General features: G+C 38.7%; 1 protein-coding gene across 1 annotated transcript in view; it reads right to left on the bottom strand.

Moving 5' to 3' along the window:
- Positions 1-22,837, bottom strand: part of gpc6a (glypican 6a) — a 274,767-nt gene that overhangs the window by 78,933 nt on the left and 172,997 nt on the right. Inside the window, exon 4 of the mRNA XM_041791791.1 lies at positions 17,487-17,652. Within this exon, the coding sequence (XP_041647725.1) occupies positions 17,487-17,652 (166 nt within the window). The remainder of the gene's footprint in view (positions 1-17,486; positions 17,653-22,837) is intronic.

Here is a 22,837-nt window from a genome sequence, read left to right as displayed (position 1 = left end):
TTCAGCGTATTTTCAATATTTTTTGCATCAATTTTTTTGACAATCATCTCTTAATCTGCTGAGTTTTCCCAGAATGCTGTTGAGCATTAAACACTTCTGCACCATGAGTGAAGTTACCCACTCAGTTAAGTCAGTGGTGGAACACTATGGCAGGGCTGAATGTGATGAGAGGGCACTACCTGATTCAAAAGTCAAACTTCATCAAGTGGCAAGAATATTTGAAATTATAATATGTGGACGTGCTCTGCCCCACATCCTTTGTGTGTCATTTAGAGACACCTAGTAGTGTGAAAAGTTAACATTATTTTCCTAGTTTTTAAAGGGAATTTTTTGCATGTTTTTTTTTTTTAAATAAGGTTTTTAATTGGGTTTTACAGTTTAGGTCTGTTTGTTTTACCATCATTTAAATATGCAGTCTATGCTCTCTGTCTTTTTTCTTATTTACTGAGTGGAACCAACTAAAATATTGGAATAAATAACTGACCAAAAAAATATCTTACTTGTCTTTGGCTTCATTATTATTTCACTGACGTGCAGGGTTTCTTCAGAAATGATTGTATAAAAGCAGTCTTTGCAGGACACATTGGAAGAAATCACTGAGGTTTACTGAGGTCAATCCAAAAGCAACAAATCTTTATGAGTGGGATTAATACTCATTTCTCAACTTGGGCATTGGCCATGCATCTCTAGGATCACTCTAGTATTGTCTTAGTGATGGAAATTCTTAAAATCTTTCACACCACATATAAAAAATTAAAGTAAAAGGACATTTTTTACAGCGCTGTGCGTGACTGCTCTGGAGTTCATGGCAGCACCAGAGTGAGAAGTCTTGTGCAAATTCAGAGAGCAGACATGGTCTTAGCAATGTTCAGAATGATTGTTTGACTTTGTCTAAGGGAGTTAAGTCGTGTCCTGTCTCAATTATGTAAACTAGCAGCTCCAAAGCCCCATATGCTCTGTGTGCATGATCTGTCCATCATTATGAGTCTGCAGCATGCATGTATGACTACCCACAGCATCTTCCACATGCATGAAAATAGCCATTAAGTGATTGAAATACATACCATTTAAGACATTTTGAAAGCCCTCCCACTTGGTCTGTAGGAGAATTCTCCTACATTCAAGCAACAGTTTATCAATGCAACAAATTGGACAACCATTGATGAGTGAATCAGGGAATAATTCAGTCCAGTTGGAAGGAATGAGAGGGATTTTTGAGCCGACCATGACAAGTCTGCCTGATGAGTCAGAGGAAGAGTGATGATGGAAATGTAAAGAATAACTTTCACCATCTGCCAGAGAAAATGCCTGCATACAAACACCCAACAAAAGATAATGATGACAGTCAGACGATATTTCACGACACGATTGATTACTCCACTGCCAAAGTTAGTGTATAAAAAAACTTGTCTGAACAATCATTCACTATAATGGTTGATATAACATATCTAACAGTAACTAAATATTCCTTCCACTGCTTGTGATAAATTGCACATACATTAATTGCAGAAGACAAAAAAAGACATTCCTAAAGTTCTGTGTAACAAAAATATCATGTAATTAAGCCACTCTGTGTGTGTCACCTGGGAAGTACCTCCATGTCTTAGAGGCATCGGTGCGTCACTGAGCATGATCAGGGACACGGCTCCTTGTTTACACTTTGCTAGTTTTGACAAGATGAGAAGAAAACTCCACTTTCTTTGTTCGGGGAGGGAATGTGTCACTTTAATAAAACAGATTTTTGATGTGTTGTCTGTTGCCGCTGTCTGGCTCCCATTTTTTGTGTGGCATACAGATAATTGCTACTCTGTACAGAGAAGCAACGGACTGGGGAAAAGTCTAGATGATTAAGATGGAACAGAGACACCAGAAGTGCTCTCAAACAAACTCCACAGAAAATAAGCTCAGTTGCAAAAGTCAGATGAAATTTAAACTTTTAAAAATGCTGTATTCATTTGCTGTTTGGGTTCTGCTATTATGAAATTCAGCTTTGCAGATGCTCTTGTCCAAAGTGAGGTGCATCTGAGAGTAAAAGGAGGGTTAAAAAGGAGGAAAAACATCAGAAAGTATAATAAACAGCTTTAAGTCTGATTGGATACAGCACACACAGCTAATGAACTGGGTTATGGAAAAGATTTCTGTTTGCATCATCATCATCAACGAAAAATTCGACAGCTTCTTCATCAAAATCGTCATCATTACTATTCTTCTTATCAACTACAGAACTGTGCAGAACTTTTAGGCATGTTTGGGCCAAAACTGAGGCTGATGTAAGGCACAGATGAGACGAATAAGCAACTTCAGGGCACCATTGGCTGGGAAGGAGGATTGACACAACCCCGGTCATACTCTGGATGTCCTTGTATAGGGTTGCCACAAGCTCCTGGTCATGCTGTGATGTAAAAACCAGCAGCAGCCTCCATGCATATCCCCAAGGGTGAAGAGGCTCGGACAAAAGAGATGCCGTCAAGGTTGACCTTGGCTCCCGCACCATATATAAATACTACCCATATATAAATGAAAATGAACAAAATATTTCCTTAATAAAAATATAATAAACTATTTGTACCATTTAGCCTTAACATTTCAAATAGATGATCCTGTTGTCAATATTAAATTCATTACTCCATAAAACCTTTTGACTAAACATACAGTCTGTCATTAAAAGCATTTTTGTACACTTGTGCGTTGATAAGGGTAAAAATTCCTGTATGGTACACTAAGAGCACATAAAAATGGTGTGATTAATTCGCAATCAATCACAAGTTAACTATTAAAGTTATGAGATTATCCTATCCCTAATCCCTAATTTTAATACATATGTTCTTTTGAATAGCATTTTTTAATATTTGTTTTTTCTTTGTGCTTTTTGGAGGTCCTCTTTCTAATACAGTAAGTTAAAAATGAAAAAGGTTTTTATTTCATAAAGTTGATTGTGTGCTAAAAAAATATACCAAACATGAGCATGGAGAACATCTGCTAAGGGGTTTATATTGTTAAAAGAAGAGTGTTGACAAAACAGCAAAAATAGCCTGTGGACTTCTAAGGGTTAATGGTGTCTTCGACTGAGGATTTGCGTTGTAGAACCTGATTGGTCAAATTTAGTCAACTGACTGTTGGATGTCTTTTATTTTCCACTCACTGATCCCTATTCTCATAACATTAGATTTACTGTGGAATTAAACTATTCATCTTCTAGACTTGGAAGAACAATTTATCCTGTGATCGGGCCTGATCCGTCTCTTTTCTCACTCATTAAGTCTGCATTATGGCGACCTTATAACAATATTACACATGCCAGCTCACGATACAGACACTAATGATCTTCACAATGCTCCCACTTGTTCATTTTTCCCTCTGACGTAGTGAACTACTGGGAGCTAAAGATTTGAAGGTCAACAGAGATGCGGCTGCTTCAATGGCCTTGAAAACAGAGGTCCAGCTTAAATGAATTCAATTAAACACTTAGGAGACACCAGTTATTTCAACATTGCATAAATACGTTTTAATAAATTGATATTTATACCTAGATTGGCATTGAATTGTAATCTATTTGGAGATAACTGGAAAAATTAGACATGTAGGATCCCCATGTAGTTCAATATCTATAAGCAGGCCCACTGCAAGATTTTGAATTCAAAGGACTTTGTGTCGATTACAAGCATTGCAGTAGATATCAAAGCTCGGCATTTAAGGACATTGTTTTAAATGCTGTAATGTACAATACAAATGTGTAACTGCAGCTATTATCAAACAGGAAATGGAGAGCCTGCAGATTATTTCAGAGTGTTCCCATGTCCTGAAATGTCCCTTTAAAGAGTCCAAACGGGGGTAAAGCTGAGGATTAATTTTTGTCCCGGCAGACCCCTGAGCTGTGTGACCTTTCTTTGAGGGGCTCAGTCTCACTGGATGAAAACACACAGACATGCAAGAAGAGATTACAAACAAACTGAATGTCTCTGCCAATGTGTTTTTCAATGCAAGCTGCATTTTAGGGTTTAAGCACAAAAAGGTTTGCCAATGTTTCAAATCAGCTGAAAAGACAGAAATAAAACTCGCATTCTTCACCTCTGCTCCATTAAGTTTTTCACACATCCCCAGTAAAGCTCATGCTTGTGTAGGAGGAACTCATCGTCTGTGTAACAAGTGTGAGACAAACCTCACACTCTTAATCTCACTCCGAGGCCGTCTGTCTAAACACAAACACTGCCAAAAGCATTCCACAAGAAGACGTCAGAGTCCATTTCTTGGAAAAGTTTTCTCACAGCTGCGTGATGTGAATGCATTGCAAAAGAGTCGATTAACACGCCAACATATCTGTTTGTTTCTGGCTAGTCCCCACAAGTATTCGCTCAAACACTCACAGCTGGATTGAAGCTCAATAACAGCACAAAGCAACACCACTTGATTGGACTTTTCTGTAAATTGGCTTTTGGCTGTCAGGATCCATTTAGCGCTTCTGCATTACTGAACAGCATATCTAATGCTCCGTACATACGACCTATCTCATCTTCTAAGCTGCACAACAATAGCTGCTGCTCACTACTTTTTTTATTCCTCCCCTGGACTATGGTTCCATTTTTATTTTTTTCACTTGAGTAGCAAACAGTAAAAACAGATTTATAGTTCTTAAGTATGAAATAATGTCTGGGTTGAGCTCTTACTTTACAAGAAGACATTTTTTATTATACTCTATAAAAACAAAATAATATCAGTACCTGTTTAATAGCATGGTATTGATAATATGAAGAACTCTATTCAAATTTCTGCTTTCAGATGACCGAGAGCAGTGGTTCCCTACCTTTTTTTCTTGGAGCAAGGCCACCTTTAAGGGGAAAATAAAGGGAAGAGCTTTCTGGGGCCCAGCCAAATCATGATCCTCTGTAGAGTTAATCTTTGACAACCACATTTTATTTTAACCTGAACAATCACTACTCTCCTCAAAGTAACAAACACTTACTTTTATTTATGCTGTAATAGAATATAACATTAATATAATATATCCTTTCTTGTAATGTTAAAATGTGGATGGGCACATTGACCTAAACGATTTGGAAAGTAATGTCAGATTTTGTGGTCAAGCCATTATGTGCTCAAACATCAGGATGCCAAAACTAACAAAGAAGGATCTGCAACAATTTTAAGGGCAAAATGATTAAATAATTAAAAAATAGTAAACAATAGGTCAAATGTGGCAGAAATAGGCAAAAAAAAGTGGTGAAAGTAGGTTAAAAAGGGCAAAAAGAAACAAAACTAGGGAGGGAAAAAAGTGGTGAAAGGGGGTAAAAAGTTGCTAAAAGCTGTTTCAACATGGCTGAAATGGGGCAAAGAGTTGTGCAACAGAGTAAAAAATGTGGTTAAAGATGACAAATAGTGGAAAAATGGGATCAAAGTTGCAAAAATCAGTTAAAAGGCAAGAAGGAGTTAAAGGGGGTTAACAGCCAGACAGAGGCATAATGGGCAGGAAAAAGTGGTAAAAAGGATTTAACAAGTGAAAAATTTGATCAAGAAGTGCACTAAAAGTGGCAAAAATGGGTTTATAAAGGCAATAATGAGTAAAGACTTGGCAAACCAGGCTCAAATGTGACAAAATAGAATGATGAATTGAAGGGATATTTTAGGATTTTTGAAGTTGGGTGGATTTCGCAGTGATTTCAACTGCAAACCCATGCTCGGGATCTCTCCTGCTCAAAACTTTTAAATGATGTTTCTCTGCTCTCTCTTTCAGCCAGCTGACTCTCCTTCTCTATAGGTTCTTCTTCGGTGTACTCTGGTTCATACAAATATGTCCTCATGTCCACAGTAAATGGCACATCATCATCAGTCGAGTCAAAATTGCTCATGTGGTCTTTGTTTTAGCTTGGTGCAGTGTTGTTATTCCTGTAGAAGCCCGCAGACCCACACAGCTCATCAGAGGATCAGTGCGCGGCAGAAGGAGACAAAATGCCGAAAGCTGCATAGAAACTTAATGCCTGACACAGAGGTTTTGTTTTTTTTGACAAATTAATCACTTTATACGTTTTCGACACAGCGTACAGGCGAGCCAACATATTTTCTTGGCCCATTTTTACGTAAAACTTGTTAAACTATGCAGATAAAACGATACCATCTACAGTCACACCAGATCTCTCTGAGCTCATAATAACCACTGGAGCAACTTTCCCAGAAATCACTGGAGGCTAATACCCCTACTATAGCCAAGTACCACTTCAAAAATCCAGAAATATCCCTTTAAAGAGGCAATAAAGGGGTGAAAATGAGCAAAAAACGTGTCAAATATGGCAGAAATTGGCTGAAAAAGTGGCAGAAATGGTTCATGTAGTGGCAAAATGGGCAGGAGGCCTAGAAGTTCTACCAAGATCTCAGAGTTTCCACCATGGGTCATGAAGCAAAGTTGGTCATCCAAGCAGATGAGCTGAGTTTAGATTAAACCTGTGGCTCCTTTCCGGCACGTCCCCCTCTCTTTCCCTCGCTACCCAATTTCCTACTTTATCTACTCTCCTGTCCTTTCCAAATAAAGAAATAAAGCATAAAAATAAATATTTTAAATAAGTAAAGGACATTGTGTGCTGATTGTTCCATTTCCATGCAAGCATATTGCAAACTACAGGGGATTAAAGCTCAGCTCCTCTTAATAAGACATGAGCTCCCCTGAAAGAACATTTTGTGAGATTTTGGGGCGGCCTTTAAAATATTGACAGTTTACCTTTTTCTTTCTTTTTTTTTTTTTTTTACAGCTGTTACTGAGGACTGGACTGCTTGTAGACAGTCTGGCTGCTTTTGTCGGTGTTTAAGATGCTTGTGTGTTGCACACTCTATAAACATTTATTGGAAAATGGAAGAACTGTTTAGATTGATATTAAATGCTCTGCTCAAAAGATGTTCTCTGTGTTAGCCAAGCGGGAGGCTTCTACTTGCCACGGAGCGTGAGGCTAGAAACCCCAACTGGATCTGAGGATATGAGGATGCAACAAATTATTTTATAAAGGAGGAGGCTGGGGTGGAGGGGGTCAAGCTTTGCCAGCAGCAGCAAGTGTCAAGCATCTGACAGTCAAGATTAAAAATGCTGCACATTAATGAAACAAACAACAGAAAATCCAGAAGGTAGAAAAAAGACATGCAACCACCTATGACAATCTGCGGAAATGGACACATGCTAGGCTAAAGAAATAGTTGACATCATAGAAATACATCTATTGCCTTTCTTTCTTAGACTATGATATAAAGATTGATACCATTCTCATCTCTATCCTTGAATATAGTTGCAGCCAGCAGGCAGTTAGCTTAGCATAGCATAAAGGTTGCAAACAGGAAGACGTCTAAAGGCACAGCTAGCTGTCTAACAGTTTTTCCATGCCTCCAGTCCTCATGGCCAGTTTAAATGTCAAACTATTCCTTTAGGTGCTTTATATGCGGTCTGAATAGGTTAAAACATGCAATGCATTAGAATGTAAAAATATGTTAAACAATACATTTCACAGCTCTTATCCATATGCTGCCCAGAGATAGAAAGCCTGAGAATAAAACCTAGAAAGAATAAGAGGTCCAGGGTGAATGCGTCTGCCATAAATTGTTTAACAAAAGCTAGCCGGCAATCTCCTGCAGCTCCCCTGTATTATGAAAATGATATGTTGCTTGTGTATAAAGAGCAGCTGTGCAAGCATTCCTGCCATATTAACAGGAAAGCAGCATCTTGCAGACTCTGCACAGCCAGCTGCAATTAGAAATAAAAGATTCTGGATGTTGATTATACTGAGGATATGGAGATCAGTTCTACTCGGCTCTGTGAGTCATCCAGCCTTCAGCCTTGTGACAGGCAGAAACCCAGCAGCTAGCTTGTTTGTTCCTGTCATGTCTGTTACTGAGATCATCAAGCCTGATACTCAGTTTGACTGTTCGCCTGTGTGTATGTCTGTCAATGATCAGGTCTGACTTAAAGACGCAGTATTTATATGTCAGAGGAGTCTAAAACACCACTAAACAACTCTGTATTTAAAATGTGTGGAAGTTGAGTGACACTGAGAAGAAAAACAAGAAGACATTTTTTTCTTCAAACTCCACTGCAGATAGGAAGAACACGAGCTGTGTTTCTGCCAAGCTATCGATATCATTTAAAGTAAAGCCCTGGCAGGTTGTTCATCTTCATAATCTCAGAGACTTCAGAGAAAGTCCTTCTTGGAGGGCAGAAGAAATATTGGCTTGGATTCTTGTGAACTGGGGGGTTGCGGGGAGCTCCAGTTACACTGGGACACCATCCATGCAATTAAAAAGAGATGAGCAAATAAAATCAATGAGGATCGCTTACACTGTGGTGTCAACGGACTCAACAGAGGACAACACAGGACTATATCTTAATTTGGAGAAATAATGTCTTCACAGGCACGGCCAAGTAGATGCAGCGAGAGGATAAAATGGTGTTTGTACATCAGATCTCATCAAAAAGACCTTACTTCAGACTTTATTACTTCACCATAAGCCAATTAAAGTACAACTGACTGCCAGATAACCACCTCTTTTAATTAGCAGGCTTGTAGGCAACTTTGTACTTTTTCATCTACACATAAACTCTTACAATGCTATATTTAGTTTACCACACAAAATTCAGACAAATGTTTAAATCAGTGTTTCTTAACTGATGCAACCACTGGAGCAACCACAGTATCTCTGATGACAAATCAAGACCTAAATATCTGAAAATTTACCACCATTTATATCTAAGACTCTTTCAGTTTGGACCTTTGAAAGAACAAAACCTGATCAAACAAAGAGACAGGACTAATAAAGCACTTTTTCCAACAGAAAGTATACATTTCTGACAGTTTTCCAGAAAAAAAATCCGTCATTATCAAGGTAAAACTAAGTGATATAAAATGTATGATGAAGACCTCAAAGGAATACTTTGTGGACATTTCCTCACCTTTTTTTTTTCCAGGCACACATTCCTATCTGCAACTCACATTTGGGTCCCGACCCATCAGTTGAGAACCACTGGGTTCATCAACATGACCCTGATTATAGATGGACGTGGACAAAATAAGGCTTTTTAATTCAAGTCCATAACCTTGTATAGCAGATTGATTTGCAAGATCCCATGTCCACCATCTGGCAAATCCATCTTTAAAAAGTTCCAATCCACTATGTTAGTGCTGAACTGAACACTGTTCACACCAATCAGACTCATTTGAGGAGAACGAGGCAGTAGCTATGGATAGCCGATAGCTGCAAGTGCCATGATTACCTTGCATATAGCCCTGGTATAGCCTCAATTTGGCCAGAACTTGACCTCGCTTCTGTATAGAATAAAGAATAAAGACAACACTAAAGGCTTTCATGATGGGAAAATTGTTTTCACTCTCCTGTGGACCTGCCCTGTCTAAATCTGTGAGTTAGTGGGGGGCCCTTTTTCCCCAGTTGTGGGAGTGAGTATATACAATGGCTGCCAGTGGGAGTGGTTAGCTCAGACTTAGCCATAGCAGCAGTTTTGTAGGACTTAGACAAAATTTCTTAATAAACAAGGGCAGAGAGCAATACTGAAAGCTCTTCATGACGGAAAAGACGTTTTGCTCCTGGTCTGCCATTGACAATCTACAGCAGCGGTAACCTGTCAACTCAAGAGAAGCGCACACATACAACCTTTTTTTTTGTCTTGTCAGTTTGATTTGCCCGTCATGAGTGTGACAGACAGAACATTCCTCCAGTCACCTTCCAGGTTGGATAAGTCCTGCCATTCCCAAATGCTTTCTATGAGAGCTCTCCCAGATGAATGTGAAATATATCCATGCAATGTATATTTGGAACAGTCGATCTGCCATGTCAGGTCAGGTGAAAAAAATACAAAATGGCATTTAATTAAGTGTGTTAGCTGTATGTTTGCTCAGACTGCTGGAATGCCAACTTCTCCAAATCCCAGACCACCACAGTCTTAAAATGAACTCCTCTCACATCTCGGGTGAGCCTTCACACAAAGGATGAAATAATACAAAGTGGATATTATTGATACAACATACTGAATTTTTGCGCTTAAATGTCTACATTTGTTTTAGAAAGACATATACAGTATTTAGCAGGCTTTTCAAAGCCTGAGAATTTTATTTTCATTGTTTTAGAGGTTCAAATGTATGTAACAATGTGGCCCCACTAGACATTTCCAAGCAGAGCAGAATTACACTGCTTAGCTCATTCACCCCTGCTTCATACTTTTCTAATGGTCTTAAACAGTATTTTCTAAGCTGAGAACTAAGGATGTTTCCAGGTGTCTATTTCCCTTTTTGGCTTAATGCCTATTTAAATTGCCTTTAACTGACTAAAGAGGATAAAAATCTTAGAGAACAATCAGTGGGATATAATGCTGAGTATAACCATCAACAGCCTATATACCTCTTTATTTCCATTTTATAGTGAAAAAAACTGTCATACTTTCCTCTTCCAATGACATGCTAACTGCTAAGCTTCTTATTTCACATCCAGTGAAGTGCCGGGGAAAACTCTGACAGGAAGGTAGTGGGTATTAACTGAAGCTACAGTGGTAACTAGTGGCAGGAGGCTTCATTACAGTTTAAAAAGAGCAGAAGACTGGGATTTCAGGCCTATGCATATAAAAATGGCGGTAATTAGCTTAACCAACTTGTACATCTTGCACCGGCCAAATTTGATACAAGTATTTAACCATTTTGGCCCTTGGTTCCAGATCAGGACCCCCTTAGGGGTTTTTTTTGGGGGGGGGGGTTTGAAGCTCTGTCTACTGTGAGGCTGTTAAAATAAGATCTGCACATACCAACTAACATACCATGGTAAAATACTTATAGATGAATACTTCAGCAGAGGTCTTTGGGTAAGAACATTTGTGTTCAGGGGCATTTTGTTTTGGTTTTAAAGAAAGAATTAAGATTGGTGTTAACCAGCAGGGGAGGGGCGCAAAGGAAAATAGGTTGGTAACTACCTGTTTAGCTGGCAAACTGACGCAACCCTGCAGTAAAAAAACAGAATTTTGGCTTCATGGATAAATTTCACAAGGGAGAAAAGCTGTTAAAAGTAAACTTCCAGGTTAATGCAGTGAGAAATCCCATAGAGCTCTGTGTGTAGCTTGCATGTGTGATGCAGGAAGGACTTTTAACAGCTTTTCTCCCTTATTATGTGAAAATCATCCAAGACATGAAACCAGTGGTTTGACACAGTAAATACACCTCACTGAGAACAAATTTTCATTGAATAGATTCAATTCAAGTAAGCCACAGAAGTGTAGAGAGCTGAGCAGTGTGACATTTCTCCTTACCTTTTGTTACTGTTTTGATTGAGAGCCCACTGGTGGTTGAATTTACATGCTGTGTGTTTAAGAGTTAACAAGGCTATTTACACTTAGAATTTAACAATCAACTAATTATTTTCAACTACTTAAGGATCTGCTGATGATTGCAGTTAATAGAGTCAGCAGTGACTTAATCACACTGATAAAGCATCTCTAGCATATAGGTCACTGCATAAAGGAAATTCCTCACCTTTTCAGATGTATGTGTTTGGTTTAAGACAGAGAACCGTTTAAACTATAAAAAACTGAGCAAAAATAGTTATGTCACACTCCATGGCTGTCAAAAAAGGCATTGACTGTGTTTTAGCCTGAAATACAAGAGGACTGTGTGAATAGCAGCATGAGTCCGTCTGTCTGCCTCTCTCTTTGTCTACCTCTCTTACTGTCGCTCTCTCTCTCTCACTGGGACTCTCTGTGAGGGTATTTTAACAAGGTGCTGACAAGAAAAATGATAATGATGTGTCTGTCATGATGCGGAGCTCTGTAAATTTGTCATTGTGGCAGGTGACGGATGGTCTGGTATCCTCCATTGGCCAAACCGTGAATTCTTCCCCTGAACATTCAAACACAAACACTGAAATGCACACACTCGCAGACCCACACCCGCTGTCAGACACACATCAACATTTACACACAAACACAGTTAAAAGTCAGGAAGCCTAAAATCACTCAGCACAGGTAGGAGCAGGTAAATCACATCCTTCGTCAGATTCCTGCTCATTGTTCACTGACAGTCTGTCTCCCTTCGCTGCATAAAAGCTATGAAGTCGTTACGGTAACCTTTACAAACTGTCATCTACTGTACTGTGACTATAACTGGAAAATGTATGACACCATGCTGTAATCTTTCCTCTTCCTCTGCAGAGTGATACGTAGACTGTGAAAGCACTCACCAAGGTCATTATTGCTTTAAAGTCACACAGATTTCAGGAATAAACACAGCAGTGGTGCTTTTATAACCTGCTGTATGGAATCTGCTTGTGCATATATATGCAAAATACATTCATATGGGGATTTACCATGGCCAGAAACTGAATATCAATCTCAATCTTTCAAAATTCTTTAAATTTGTTCTCTTATGTCTCAGTAATCACACTGACTCTGCTTGTTGTTGCTTTATATCAGTGGTGCTGAGAAGCATGGAGAGGACTTTATTAAAAAGTGAGCCTCACATGACTGACATGCTTAAACTTGCAGATTTAATATAAGACTGAGGATCTATAATGGCCATAAATGCTCATATAGAAAAGCAGTGAAATGTAATCAGGCCATTATTGCAAGTGCATGTCATTCAACACCAAGCAGTTCTCTGAAGATGCAGGGAAGAGCAGAGTGATGAATAAAATAAATTATTAAATTAATTAACCACTAAAAACAGATAAATATAGAAAAAGGAAAATATAAAAATGTGAAGTGTTAGCGTCAAAGTATACCATAGCATCTAATGATCTACTGTCAGGGTCATTTTTTCATAGCACATTGTCCTCAAATTTTATCGACTGTAAATGCAAAGCTACAAAGCCTCTGTGTGATAAATATGAATATAAACAAAAAAGATTATTTTAACTATGGCTGTTGGCATTGATGCATTTGTAACAATGTAATTAAGGTCTTTTTTTAGTGCACTCATTTTTCTGCTTGCATTAATCGCATGTTTACTGTTCTTTCAGCTTTATTTGGTTAAGTGGTAGGTGTTTTTTGTTGCCTGTTTCTAGCAACATTTTTGCTCCTTTGAACCCATTTAGGCACTTTTCACCCATTTTTGCCTCTTTTCCAAACTTTATTTTCTGGCGTCCTAGCATTTGCGCTCATTTTGTCATAGCTGAAATCTGACATTACTCTCCTAATCATTTACTCAGTGTTCCACATTGTTAACATTACCAAAAGAAAAGGCGGGTCTGTTTGAAGAAAAGGGGTTTACATTTTAAAAAAGCCAATAATGCACCACAGCTTAAATAAATGAATACAAATCTTTTTTGTCCCTTGGATAAGAGTGGTTATTATTCAGGTTATGCAGACCCCCATGGGCCCCAAATTTGTCTGGGCCCCAGAAATGGGCGGCCTTGACTACAGTTGCAATTTCAGCAAAAACAAGAGCCACAAATTTACATGAATTTATCATGAAATAAATGTGTTTGCAGTGTTATAAATAATGATGACAAATGTATCCCTGTACCAGCCATGTGACTTTGATGTGCTATAGCTAATCTGTGCATGCATGAGAAAGACAGCGTGATAGAATGAGTCGTGCTCCATTTAAGGTTTAGCCTGTGCTAAAAATTCTTATCTGCAGACATGTCATGAGAGGAAGTTGATGTCACCTTGTGTTTTTTTGGATGAGGGAAGAACAAAACAACATCCTATAAATGTTTAAGAGGAAGCAGGAAAACAACAGAGTTCACACGCTGCTGTTTTTGTGCTCCAAGTTGTCGTTATTAAAACTAGGATTTAAAGATTTCACTTTCTGTCCCAGCTGGTATTTTTGGTACAATTCTGTGCTCATTCAGCCAGAAGCCTGTTATTATTAAGACTTGTAATTCTACTGTGTCTGGAAGAGTTTAAAGGCTTAATAATATTGATAGCATTATGTTTGTACAAGTCTGTGTCAACCCAGCAACATCAATTGAAGGCTTCTTTGTCAGAAAAACTGTTAAAGAATAAACTCAGCCTTTTAAATGCTAATGCATTATCCTTTGAATATTTACCGGGCTGCTGCTGTTTTACTGTATAATGTTAGAACAGAGCACAGACCCTCACCCTGGATGAACTTGAGCTTGTTCCAGTACCTTCTTCCCTCATTCAACACATTATGTAATAGCCAATCATTATCTAGTGATTCAACTTAAAGGGAAGAAAATCACACAAGGCAGCTTGTTATATTTAGTCCGTCTCCACAGACTTTGTTTGGCACATTTCCTGCTTTCTCTCTACAACAGAGCTTATTTTTCTGTATAGAAATCATATGCATAAGATGCCCAGTACAAATGAGTATAGAATACACACTCACATTATAGCCATAAAAGCACATACTTCTGTGTCTACCATTCAAAAATAAAATTTGGAGGCAAATGTGTAAGTAAGAATTTACAGTGCCAAGAAAACCTGCTTTATACTATCCCATGTTATGTTACAGACGAGCAGAAAGGTTTGTCTGAGTTTATCTTCTCATGCCACTGTATTTGAAAAGACTGGAAAGTGCCTCTCAGTTTTGCTGGGCTTGATTCAAAAATGCAAAGAGTAATAGTTTCACATTATGTTGGTAAAATAAACCGACAGTTTAATTTAATGTAAACTGCCACCATCCTCAATCTATTAATGTGATCTTGTTACTGTGGGGTTAGTATTCAGCATTTGGAGTCCTAGCAAATATCGCTGAGGGGAATAAGGAAGTGGGACATGTCATGGCTCAGACCACTTTAGTTCACTACCTTTTAATTGAGTCATTTAATCATGGATTTGGATTATGTATAATAAAACCTTTCCACATTTAAGAATTCTTAAACGTATAAAAGGTCACTTTGACCAGGTGCAAATGTTCACACACCGGGACAACAGCTCACTGGTGCCTTGTGTGTTGTGCACTGCTAAAATTACAAAAAAAAAAAAAAAAAAGTCCAAAAAAACAGACTATTAATCACGCACTGTAAGACCAAACAGTAAAAAGTGAATTAAAAAAATTAGTTGTGTTAACTTAAAAATCCAAAATAGCTATTTTAACTCTATTTTTCTGAGTTGGTAAAAACATTTTTAGTTTTACTTTAACAATATACAATAATTCCATGTATTATTGCACCATGTGTGAAGTTACTGACTCAGCTAAAGAGGTCCCGTCTACGGGGAGCAACCACAATAAATAGTATGATAGAAGAAGACTTCCTGGTTCAGTTTGCAAATTTCAGTTATTATCACTAGTCACTTTGGTTGGCTTACCTTGAGTTGCATAGATGTTAAAGATTTGAGATTACTATATAAAGATTATTATATGCAATTAGATTATTTTCCCAAATAATCCAGCCTTAGTTTGTACTTGAAAATGTAAAAGAAAAAAACAACTTAGTAACAATAATTTGAGTAAATGGATTTTTGTGAAAACTGTTCAAACATTAAGTCAATCTTTAAAAGAAATTTTTCAATCTCTCTTATTTTTTTGGGTTAATTAAATATCTGTAAGGATCATGAAAAGAAAGAAAGAAAAAATACAATATTAATCAAGCTTCTTGGGGCCGGATGGGAAGCTGTGGGTGGCCTGATGTGGCCCTCGGGCCTCCAGTTGATGATCAGTGCACTACAGTATTTCATCACCTAGAAGAAAGGTTTAGGAATCAGACATATGTCATTTGAATATCAGGTAAAATTAGATCTTGTTTTTAGCGACTAAGTGTATTAAACTAAACCCATGACAAGTATTACACAAATCTACTTGTCTTTTTTGTTTCATCGTGTGCCTCCTTTTCAGAAACCATCTGAAAAAAGTGATGCTGCCAAGTCTTTTCATTTTGATTCAGCTCTTATGTTCAAATGAGGTAAACTCAGGACTGTATGAGTATTACGAGAAAAAAAAGGGTTTTCCCTTGATATGAAGTTGAGCAGACTTTTTTTCATCTGATTTAATTACTGACAGGAAACAATAAGTTTCATTTATTACATGAATTCCCCCTATCCAAAAGAGGGATTATATATCATTTTCAGAACTCATCTCCTGTTTCCCTTTGGCTGTGGAAGTTTAAAACTTAATAAAAAACCTTGAGTCTCCTCTCTCAGGTTTTACCAATCAATGGTATTGATAGTGACATTTTAGCTTGAACAAAGTCCTCAGATAAATGTCAGAGGGTTCTTAAAAGTTGAGGCCTGTGCCTCTGAACTAACCTTCTCTAATAAGTGATGATTTGAAGGGACGGCAAAGACAGACTGTGTGCTGGTGCGATCCATAAATTTCTATAATGCAAAGATGTGCTCCAGTGGTGAGAAGTGACCTGTGATACATTTAGAAGTTGTCTCTGAAAGGCAAATCAATACTTCCTGTGAGCTGCATCGTAAGCAAATCGAAGTTCTTTAGCAAGAGATAATGAATACAAAATGTCAGAAGGCATAGAAAAATGAGTCTTTCATAGTGAAAATAAACATCCCTTGGGTTCCACATTTCTAATTATAAAACCTTCAACAATGCTGCAAAAACAGACAAAAAACAATGTCTGCACAAAAAGTGTTCCAAAATTAAAAACGCACTTTTTCAACACCTCAAGGGCGTCTTCGTCTAACCAGATACATCGTTCTGTTGCTACAACAGCTTTTCCCATTACTGTCAAGAACAGCGTCCCTTTGCGGCAATAGATTTGCCTCTTCACAACCGAACAAGACACTAACTTTTTAACACATGTCATAAAGCTGCGAGACATCTCATTCAGTGCATAGGGGCCTGTGTTGATCTGAGACTTCAGATGTGCCATCGGAGAGAACAAGCGGTACGTCATCTGACGGTTTCTCTGACGACGGGCTTGTCACATAACAGCCAAAAGCTTCCAAGTGCAGCTCACTTGACACACAGTCTTCAGGGATGTCTCTTAAAAAAATAAAAAAAAAATGTCGCCCCGCTTGAAAAAAAAATCGGTAAGTGTGGGTGGGAGGATGAGATTGGGGTACGTAACGAATACAGCATTGGCCCACAAAAGATCCAGAGGGAGCACTCTATGTGCCTCCTTGGTATCCATTTAACAGGAGGGCTTACAGCAGCCAGCTACTTACAGCCTAACTGAAGTGCTATATTACTCAGTGAGCTCAGCTGGAAACACTATAGAAAATGTGTTTGCCTAGGATCTGTTCTCCTTTATCAATCCCAAACAGCAGGGACCAGAGCTTTAAGCACCATGCCAGGGTTCCAGCAATAGCAAACAACATTTTAGACCGAGAGAAAAAGGAGGAATGGTTGCACAAATAAGATTTCAGTTTTGTCTCGGCAAATCCTTTAAAACTGAATCTAACACAGCACATCATGCTGGATTCCCACTGAGAATATTCAAAGACACCTCGCCGGTAAGTAACATGCATGCTTGGAGAGGAAAGTTCAAGTGTGCACAAAGACAGACAGACAGACAGATGGAGACAAACCTTGAAAGATAAGAAACACAAAACAGGTGCAAGGGCACTCCATTTGAATCAGAATCAGAATCAGAGTTTTTCTCACCGATGAAGACGTTCCATTCAGCATCGAGGTCTGCCTGGTTGGCGAGACAGCCTCTCATGACGTTGTGACAGTAGTTGTGGCAGGGTTTGAGGCCAGGCATGCCGCGGCAGTACGGACAGTACAGCATTTTTGTCAAGGCTTTGACACAGGCTGGGACTACATTCACCTGAAACACAAGGAGATGAGGGCGGTTATTTTTGTACAAACCAAGGCAAGAACAAAAGGAAATCAAGGAGGGCTCTTTATCCGTCAGGTGAGTTCTTGTAAAAGAGCTGTGAAAAAATATCTGAAAATAAGCGGATGAACAAAAAAATAAAACAGAGTAGACCAATTATGAAAACTTTAGTCTTTTAAAGACTTATTTTCTCTTAGGTACAAAATGTTCTGAAACTTTCACTATTTCCTCTGTCTCAAAATTCTAGCTTTGTTTTATTTTGTTACATCTTTATCCTTGTAATTCCTTCAAATTATATGGTATCAAAAAGTATTTAATAAGTTTTTTCCCATTTTTCTTTTCATTTATTTCTCCATAAAGTCTTTTGTCATAACCTTCTTATGCAACTATCTTTTGTTGGTGATGGGTTGAGATGACGTTTTTAGATTTGTATGATAGAGAAAAAAACTACAAATTTGCCATTAATCAGACTCTCTACCTGCATAGAGGCCATTCTCTTACAGTGTCTCCTAAAATTTTACAGTCTATTGATGTTTAGACTCTTCCAAAAAAAAGTCTGTTGTTTAGAAAAAAAAACTGTTTTTTGTTACACTTGAAACTAATAAAGTTAGGATTAATGTCTACAATAAAACACAAATGTTCTTTTTTCAAACAAACAAAAAACCCACAAATTAGAATCAATAATTCAAAAAATATAAAGTTGGACATTATTTGACGGCTACATAGCAGTGCAGGGCTTAGCGCCTTAGAGCAAAAACGTTCCTGGTTTGAATCCTGGAAAAGCCTTTTGGTATGGAGTTTGCATGTTTTTCCCGTGCATGCGTGGGTTCTCCCTGGTTCTACAGCTTCCTCCCACAGACTAAAAACATACTCATTAGGTAAACTGTTGACTCTTCATTGCTGGTAGGTGTGAGTGTGCCTGGTAGTTTGTCTCTATACAGCACCATTAGGTTTTTACCCTTATATTAATTTTATAAATCAAACATAACCAGTATAATTAAGCTTTACTGCCAATACAAAAAAAAGAAAAAACTCTCAAATGTCAAAGCAAAAACATATTTCAACAAAGTCATGTCAACTGAATAAAAATATATGATGTTAAATTACTGGCTGCATAGATATTTACTTTCTTTAAATTGACTGACCTAATTCAACAGACGTCCAGCCGATTGGTGCTAGTAGTCTCACAATTGAAGTGAAATGAGGATTACCTGAGTACAGTGAATGTGTCTCAAGTGATTGTAGTATAAAGACACCTGGGTCAAGAAGGTCCAGTCACTGGTTAATCAGTATTCCTGGCTACCATTACACCATAAAGACAAAAGAACACTCCAAGCAGCTCAGGGAAAAGGTTATTGAAAAGTATAAGTCAGGGGATGGAAACAAAACATTTCTAAGGCCGGAGTTTAGTTAAATCCATCATCAAGAAATGGAAGGACTATGGAACATGTGTAAATCTGCCTAGATCAGGCTGTCCTCACAAACTGAGTGACCATGCAAGACGGAGACTACGAGAGAGGCCACCAAGACACCTATGACTACTCTGAAGGAGTTACAAGCTTCAGCAGCTGAGATGGGAGAGTCTGCGTACAACAGCTGTTGCCCAGGGTTCTTCACCAGTCAAAATTTTATGAGACAGTGGCAAAGAGAACACCACTATAACTCATATCAAATCTATAGTTCACCAAAAGGCATGTGGGAGACTCCATGGTCAAGTGGAAGAAAGCTCCTTGAGCTGAAGAGATCAAAATGGGGCTTTTTAGCCATCAGACAAACACTGCACATCACCACAAGCACACCATCCCCACCATGAAGCACAGTGGTGGCAGCATCATGCTGTGAGGATGCCTCTTGGCAGCAGGCCCTGGATGGGTTGTAAAGGAAGAGGGTAAAATGACTGCAGCAAAATAAAAGAAAAACTTGGAGGACAAACTTTGTCAGTCTGCAAGAGAATTATGACTTAGGACAGGATTTATTTCCTAGCAAGACAATGACCTGAAACACACAGTGAAAGATTTACAGAGATGGTTTAAAGACACTAAGGTGAATGTTCTGGAGTGGCTGAATCAAACCCCAGACCTCAATCCAAGAGAGATTTTTTTATGGCTGGACTTAAAAAGTGCAAGTTTGATTGAGACCAATCCACACAGACTGACCTGAAGAGGGCGAATATTTATGCAGTTACTTATTTGACATCACATGCATTTATTTAAATGACTTTACTTTGAAGAAATCTTTTTTCTCTTTGACATTCAAGATGTTTGTAGTCAAAAAAGCCAATTAACACTGACTATGATTGATTTATAAAATCACTATAAGGGTAAAACATTGAAGGGGTGAATTCTTTTATAGGCACTGTATGTCAGCTCTGTGACTGACTAGCGACCAGTCCAGGGTACAACCTGCCTCTCACCCAATGACAGCTGGGAAAGGCTCCATCACCCCGCGACCCCAAACGGAATAGCGATGTAGAAAATAGATGGATTATTTAATTGATTAAAGGAATTATTTCCCCCCAACATATTTCTGATCATAAACATTAAACAGTCCATAATTTTCAATTTCAAGTCAGAGCAGCTGTGATCAGCCCCTGAACACAACAGGAAAATCTGGCAGGATAATCTTTACAACCGTCACATAATCTGGCCTGTGCTGACTTTGGTTGGAAGGGGGGAATCTGACCCAACATCTGGATGATTATCTTGTAGTGTGTGCCTCACTTCACTCTGTTGTAGGCCTGGGCAATGAATTCTATTGATAAATCCTATTTGTGAACAAATGAAAAAGTTCTTCCATTACTTTGCCTGGTTGATTACAGAGTGGGCTGATGGGAAACACTACAGTAAAATTTTAAAAATTTGGGCTCGTTTTTTCTTACTCTCCTCACATTTTTCTCATTTGTATTTTTTAATGCAGGAAAGAAAGTTGATTTGGGTTGTAGATTGGGTGTGGTGTGAATTAATCTGATTTTACTTTAAGGCCATATCACCCCACCATTTACTCTAGCCTTCATAAAACAAACTTAACTAGCTTTCATTACTCACACTAAACTGAACATTTCTTTAATCCGGCTAAGCTAGCTGTTATAACTCACATTAAACGGAACATTTTTCACTGATGGTGAGGGATAGACAAGGTAACAGATCTGCATAAATCAGCTCAGCACCTCATTAGTTTTTTTCTGCTTCATCACTGCAAGTCTGTTGACATTTTCTTTTCCAATCAGCGATATGTAAACATCATCAAACCCTAAACCATGTTCCAATGTGTTTATCTCATGTAGTCTTTATTTTTCTTAGATTTCTTCGACACAGTGTGCACGTTATGTGTGCTTTAACCACTATCTTCCAGTCTTATCCTCTTCTTTATGTTACCTCCATCAAACGGACCAACATCAAACTATCCAGACTTCTTCCAGCAGGTTGACACGATCACAGTGAGTCAGATTCTGTGATTAAAGCCCCATTCCTACCAACCATCTGCTTTTCTTGGTAATGGTTTGCTTTTCTTAACAACAGTGCTCAATGTGCATTTGTTTTACATACAGTGCTGTGAAAAAGTATTTGCTCCCTCCTCGATTTCCCCTTGTTCAATCATCAGTTAATTGTGACTAGCCACATTTTTCATAAAGCTGAGTTTAATTCCACTTGCCATCCCCGATTACCGCCAGACCTGTTGAATCAAGAAATCCCTAAAGCCGGGTGTACACTGTGCGATTTTCCTGCGATTCAGCCACGAATTAAGAGTTGCAGGACTCAGTCTGAAGTCGGGCCAACTTTCATTTGGTTTGGCCGTTGTTTGTCGTGCTGTGTACAATGGGGTACGATGGCCGACCACAGCCTGACTACGACCCCACGACCTGCTCCCGACTGGTCGGGAGGATTTCTGGCATGTTTGATATTTTGGTCAGACACTTCACAGTGAGCATAAACATGAGCAGAATAAACAACTGTGGGGGATTGTTTTTCTTTGTAAACTGTCAGACAACGTCCTAAATTACTATGACAACGCCTGGAATCCCTTTCTGATGCACCGCCGCTATGATAAAGGAAAGAAACGAGCAGGAAATATTCCTATCAGTGGACCTGCAGCTGACATAGAGGTGATGCTGTTTGTGTGTGTGACACAGAGAGAGAGAGTGGGAGAGGGAGAGAGGGAGTGTGAGTCGTGCACAACCGGTGGATCGTAGACATTCTACCACGACTGTCGTATGGTCGGCTTGAAATCACACAGTGTATACCCAGCTTTAAATAGAACCTGTCTGAAGTTAAGTCGGCTAAAAGATCTCAAAAAGCAACACATCATGCTGGAAAACATCTGTTTCCCATACCCACAATTTCTCTGATTGTCACAGTTTTTCCCACGACAGGAGCTAGAGGCCATGTGAGGACAACCACATGAGATCTAACCCATTATAGCAAAATATAATATACCTACAAGAACAGGTGAGAAACAAAGTTATTGGCATCCATCAGTCTGGAAAGAATTACAAAGGCATTTCTAAGGCGTTGGGATTCAAGTGAACCACAGTGCGAGCCATTATCCACAAATGGAGAAAATTTGGTACGGTGGTGAACCTCCCCAGTAGTGATTGGCTCCAAGAGTGCATCCACAACTAGTCTTGGACGTCACAAAAGAACCCAGATCAACATATAAAGACCTGTAGGCTTCACTTGACTCAGTTAAGGTCAGCGTTCATGATGCAACAATAAGTTGCAAGACATTGGGCAAAAATGGTATCCATGGGAGAGTTCCAAGGCCTAAAACCACTGCTGACCAAAATGAACAGAAAGACTCCTCTCACATTCAACAAAAACATCTTGATGATCCCCAAGACTTTTAGAAAATTTTGTCTAAAGAGACAAAAGTTTTTTGGAAGGTGTGCATCCTGTTACATCTGGTGTAAGAAAAGGCAAATTTATTAGTACTGCACATTTCAGCATCAAGGTAAAACTAACCATCATTGCAAAGCAGATGGATCCATCCGTTCCCTTGTTATTCATTGGCGAATCCATCTTGCAAAGCTACCGTCTGAACCGTTTGGGCCTGGTTAGAAAGTGACAGGACCAATCGGTGATGAGGGAGTACATTCAGGTGCGGCAGAGTCATGACGTAAGCAAGCAGCAACAAGAGGCTGGTGCAATTATGGCGCAAGAGCTTAGCGTGGATGCTGTTA

Source organism: Cheilinus undulatus, linkage group 1 (genome assembly GCF_018320785.1).
Source record: "Cheilinus undulatus linkage group 1, ASM1832078v1, whole genome shotgun sequence".
Taxonomy (NCBI): Eukaryota; Metazoa; Chordata; class Actinopteri; order Labriformes; family Labridae; genus Cheilinus; species Cheilinus undulatus.
The sequence above is the reverse complement of the archived record's forward strand: the minus strand, read 5'-3'. Positions and strand labels throughout refer to the sequence as shown.